Consider the following 5,729-nt stretch of genomic DNA (forward strand, 5'->3'; position numbering starts at 1 on the left):
TGGTAGTTCGCCTGCAATTTTCAGTGTAGGCAACACGAGCTCCTCCGTGGTCGAATAGTGGTATCATAGCGATATGACACGCCTTACTCGGAACACCCGAATAGTTTTTTACCAGATGAGAAGATGTGGCTTTAACGCCATTTAGGCCGCATTTTTGGTGCCCCCCCCCCCCTCAGAAAAAAAACAACAAATATTTACACGTAGAAGATGGAAAATATCTAAAGACAAGAATACGAGAGGATTCCAAATTATTTTTTTATTATTGTTAATTATTTTCTTTTCGTCGTTGTAAAATGTTTACAAACTTTCATTTCATGTTAAATTTATTTCGCAGTTTCAAGAATTTAACAGAGACGTCACGTGTAGCATGTAGCTGCTATAATCTGCGGGAAAATATCTTGACTATTAGGCAAACTTTACAAGAATTTCATTCGATTCAATTATGACACACTTGAGGCACATTTGAACACAGTTGCGTTGACAACACTGTTTTTCCTCCATTCAAATCCATCATAAATATCGATTCTAGGTGAAGTAACCTATACCTTTTTAGAATCAAATGTTTTACATACACGTAAATGGAAGAAAAACGTTGTTGCCAACTTGCAAGAATCTACTTGATAAATACTCGCACTTCGGAACTCACAAGTTGAGTAATTTTTTTAAATGGAAATCTACTCGACGGCAATTTTTGAAAACTGCCGTGATTTTCCTTCTCTCAATGAAGAACATTTTCCGAAAATTTCAAGGAGTGATGTTTACCTGTCTTCTTTTAAAAAAATAAAACAAAAGCGTAGATTTCCTAACACAACAAACGAGAAACGTGATTACGGATATACACCGTCGATATGTTGTTCCTAAAATGAGGCTAAAATTGTGGTTCCTAATTGCATTATTCAGTCCAATTTTCACTGGCAATTCGAAGAAAAGCAAAATGTTCACAAATCAAGATCTAACTATTAAGGTTCCGCCACTTTCGGTTGCGCCACTGGTCGTAGACTCCGTCGTTCCTGATGGACCACTTGGTTGGGTTCGGAGCGTCTTTCCAGTTGGTGACGAAGACGTCCCAGCCGACGCGTTGTCCATGCCAGTCCATGGTGCACCAAAACTGGGTGCTGCGGTTCCTGCGGAAACCCCAGGCGACCTTCTCCCCGGGTTTCACCCAGAGACCCTCCTTCGGGCCGATTTTGTCGTCGGCCGAGGCGCACCACATGTGCGCGTCGTGTTTGCCCTCGTTGTGGACCTCCACCAACCAGGTCTCCGTCTTCTCGACCACGTCGATGATGGTGCCCAGAACCGCCGTCCCGATGCCCACCACAGCCCAGCCGAAGCCTTGCGCCGGTCCCAGCTGAGTTGTGACCAACAAAATCGCTGCTACTGCATATTTGATATTCATCATGGTTTTGTGTTGGAACGATGTGTCCGCTGAAGGATACCTAGATCTGGATACCAAGAAAGAGAATAACGTAAATACCACAGTGTCAATGAAGATGTTGCATGTGTGAGGAATTTGCGATTTGACTACTGATTCTTACGTGAAAGTTCGCGAGAAACACGATGGTGCCACTGGTTTTCTCTGAAATCATCTCCCAAGCTCAAAAACAGCTCTCAAGTTGAGGCCAAAATGGAGGGGATATCCCACGCTACCCTGAGAGTCCACCTCTACATCCAGACAAACTCTCCATGCAAAGATAGGGAGTAAATACATTAGCAGGGTTGCCGTGTCTTCAGTTGTGGAGTCCCCAAATAAAGTGGCAGCCCGGTCAATGTATTTGCTCCCTATCTTTGCATAGAGAGTTTGTCTTGATGTGGAGGTGGACTCTCAGGATAGCGTGGGATATGCCCTCCATTCTGGCCTCAACTTGAGAGCTTTTTTGAGCTTGGAAGTTAATTTCCGAGAAAATCAGTGGCACCATCGTGTTTCGCGCGAACTTTTACACAAGAATCAACAGTCAAATCGCAAATTCCTCACACATGCAACATCTCCATTGGTAAGAGATATACTATAAGCACTACTGCGAGGTATCAATTGATTTTTAAGGGATAATATCTTCGTTAATATTGGAAGGCGACACTGTAAGTACAGATTTAATAATTTTTTAAGCATCTAACATTTCAAGTAAATAAACGGCACCGCAACGGGTACAATTGCTTCATGGAATCATTTAAAAATTCTGGTAATTTTTATTTCTTTGAAGATAACCCGACTCTCATTACTTAATTGGAATCATCTTAAATAAATTGAATATCCGCTCTTTCCCAGAAACTAAGAATAATTTCAAATTTTTGAGAAATAATGCTGCGCATAGAAAAATTCCGCTTACCTCTGAATGAAGGAACGATGTTGTCTTGGTTGGAGTTCACAAAATAATGAGTTCCAAAGCAATCATAGTAGAGTATTTAAGCATGTCTTCCTTCCACGATGTTTGTTCACATGTAGAGAAAAAAGTGGGATAACCCGAGGTTTGTCCACGGTGAAAATCCATTTTTTAAAAAAAAAAAAATCCCTCGTTTTACGGGGAAAACCCTGCAAGAATGAAAGAAACGAGAGGAACTACACTACTGGTCGGTTCCCAACCCAAAAATTAAACACTGAGAATGAGCTGGAAATGCCGTGAGGCCTCCATCAAAAGCAAGTTGCCGTCAAGTTAAAATATTATACCTACAGCTTTGTCGCTGCGTCGAATTCAACATCGCAATTTTATCGAAGGATCTAATTTAACATCGTGAAGCTAGGCTCTCTGCGAGATCTTGAGGAGCATTTTAATTACTCTACCGGTTTTCCTTAACGCGCTGAGGGTTTCCCCGTGGCGTGGCGTGCTTTTCGATTTATCGATTGATCTTCCATTTACACTTATGGAATAGGATCGATAAACAGGAACACCTTAACAATCGATTCTTTACTATAGCCTCAAATGGGGAAATATCGATAGTCGATCATCCACGCTTCACCACTAGTTTTCCCACTAGGCTATTTTACTAGTTCCTCGAGACCTAATTATTACAATTATTACAATCACATTTTGCTGTATCACTGTTTGTATAATTATTTTAGTGTTACGATATTTTGCAAACGGAGGAGGCTTATTATCAAAGGTTTTTGCACAAAAATCAACTGAAAGATTCACAGAAGTTTTTAATGACATTTTAATTAATCGAATGTTGCTAGCCATTTACCTGAGAAAGTGAAAAAAAATCTCGTATTGAAACAACCCCCTTCACACCCTACCCTTCAGCCGAGGGGTGCACTTCCACGATTGAGGGTGGACCTCTTGTGGCGTGAGAGTGATAATCAACTCAACGTGTATAATCGAAGAACGAGGTTTGTTTTAAAGTTTGCAAAAGAAATCGAAATTTTACCCGTTACATCGAGCAATTATTGAATTATTCTGAGCCCACCCTGGAAAAAAAACACATTGGATCTAGAGTCCATGCAGACTCTTAAAAGCATCGACAAGAAAAAATACTCTCGATTCAATCGGATTTTTGCTTCAAATCTAGAATTAAGCCTCTTAATTTGAGCGGATTTCCTTTTGATTTAAGCTTAAATCTGTTTGAATCAAGAGTATTTTTTCTTGTCAATGTTTTCAAGAGTCTGAGCTCTAGATTCAATGTGTTTTTTTTTTCCAGTGCAACTTCGAGCTATCGCATTATCCATCGGTAATTTTGTGCGAGGCGAGCGCGTGTTTTACGTACTCATTGCACGTTTAACTATCTTCCGACGGTCGACGAATCGCACAGCGGCACTTTGCCAGCTTGTGCAAAAAACGACCTCCCTGAATCTCGATCGAATGAGCAGTTATGCGGTTTTCGAGTGCCATTTGGCACTTGCCAGGATGACGGTCGAGAGGAGATCCTGGCTCGTGGCCAACGCTCGCTGCCGTCAGTGAAAAATTACTTTCCTATGCCCCGTGCCCTCTGCAAGAGGGGGTGAAGGGGGCACAGAGGATGGAGGGGGCGGAGAGGGGGGATCCTGCGTCCCTTTCGTAAGGAATCGCACACACAACGCCCCCGTTGCCTCGCTGCACTCGCAGAAAATGAAATGCCCAGGCACAAAGTTCTGAGCTGCACATTCTGTAGAGATCTTCATGGACCACACTTTGCAATCATGAACTACACTTCCTGGCTTTTTTAGAAACAACTGATTTACCATTATCTTCCTTCATGCACATAAGTGTTTTTACGGTCACACCAGATATTTTCGTTCCTAATTGGATTGCATTTTGCATTTTTGTCATATGGTGTTTTTGAAAAACACGTATGTGCATAGGGAAACTAATGGCACTTGCGTTGCTCTTAAACTGGACTAGAATTTATAGTTCCAAATTGCAAAATGTAGTCCAATTGCAAAATGTAGTTTAATTATTCTTCGTGCATTACCGCACCACCTCGAAATCACCATGAACATGAAAAGATTGGGAAACTAGGACGTGATTATTGTAGAATTCATGATTACTCAACGTTTCGATTCAATTTCAATGAGGAGTCGATGCGAGCTTGAATTTAAAAACTTGTTCGGTTTAAAATACTACTTTGGCACGTCTTCAGTACAAACACCTCTTGTAGCTACGACCGTGGATTTACAGATTAGTTTATAAGCACTTTAAGATCTTTTTCGCCTTTTGAAAGCATCGAAGGCAACACCCGACTTGGGCCCACTGATTCCAATGAATGTAAATCGTCATTTATGGTACTTTACATCTTACAGCTTGCGCTTGGTAAGGTTAAAAATGTTCATTAACCAGTTCAATCCTTTTCAAACCTCTAGCTTGAAAATGCCATCTCTCTCTCTCTGAGCTGTGAATGTTTCTGGACTTCAAGTTCTTCCCCGGGGAACTAATAAAATCAGGCAAGTAGCTGAACCTACCCAAAGTTTGAGTTCCACGAAGAAAGTTTCTCTTCCTCGTTTTCCCTTCCCACCTTTAAACAAATAATACTTGCTTTTCCGTAGATTCGGCACTCGCGTATTCGCTCGCAGAATAATTGTCATATTCTTCCCATGTAATTGATTTGAACTTGCCGTCATGATAAACCCCTTCGACTTCGACAATTCACACACCTTTGCTTTAACCTTCCTCCCTCCTCCTATTCCCAATTCTTACGTCCCAACTTTGCGCTCTTCCCTTCCCCTTAAATCCCATCAGCCTCACTTCTTTTCGCTTACAGCGTGCAGCGTCAATTCACGGACTGCTTACAAATGATATATCCTGCCGTAGAAGGAAGCACTAATTTCCGTCCTACAGACTTATCACTTATTCTATGAAAAGGAAAATGTTGTAAATGAGCATCTTTGAGCTCCTCAATATCAAACTAACCAACCACTCCATGCTCGCTCGGTTTACGAACTAATTGAATCAAAATATATGCTTTATAATGGAATCTCTCGCGAGTTAAAATCGAGGACACACATTTTGAAACCATGCCTATGAAAATACTAGGGGGCCTGCCCCCTGACCGCTACGCGGCCCAACCCCCGGGAGGGCGCCTCGCGCCCTCAGGCCCGCTTCGCGGGCCCTATACGCATATGTATAGGCGAGAATGTTCTTCCATTTTAATACACCATTTTGTGTTCGAGCTGCATCGATTTCCAAATTGTTGACGTAACACTTAGATTTGTAAATGATGAGGAATAGCTGGATGTACATAATTTCACAGTCCACTTACTGGAGAAATGTCCATGTTATTTTTAAATACTTAATTTAAAATAAAAAATCGGATTTCGACCGTTA

The 5,729-nt window shown here is 41.5% G+C and overlaps 1 protein-coding gene across 1 annotated transcript; it reads right to left on the reverse strand.

The window, feature by feature from the left end:
* Positions 1-242: 242 nt before the first annotated feature.
* LOC109034093 (uncharacterized) lies at positions 243-2,549 on the reverse strand. The gene is made up of 2 exons (XM_019047028.2): positions 2,325-2,549; positions 243-1,442 (listed from the first exon to the last, which is right to left on the reverse strand). The coding sequence occupies exon 2, from the start codon at positions 1,397-1,399 to the stop codon at positions 953-955; it is 447 nt and encodes a 148-aa protein (XP_018902573.2). The 5' UTR covers positions 1,400-1,442; positions 2,325-2,549; the 3' UTR covers positions 243-952.
* Between the last annotated feature and the right edge of the window lie 3,180 nt (positions 2,550-5,729).

Source organism: Bemisia tabaci, chromosome 4 (assembly GCF_918797505.1).
Source record: "Bemisia tabaci chromosome 4, PGI_BMITA_v3".
Lineage (NCBI taxonomy): Eukaryota > Metazoa > Arthropoda > Insecta > Hemiptera > Aleyrodidae > Bemisia > Bemisia tabaci.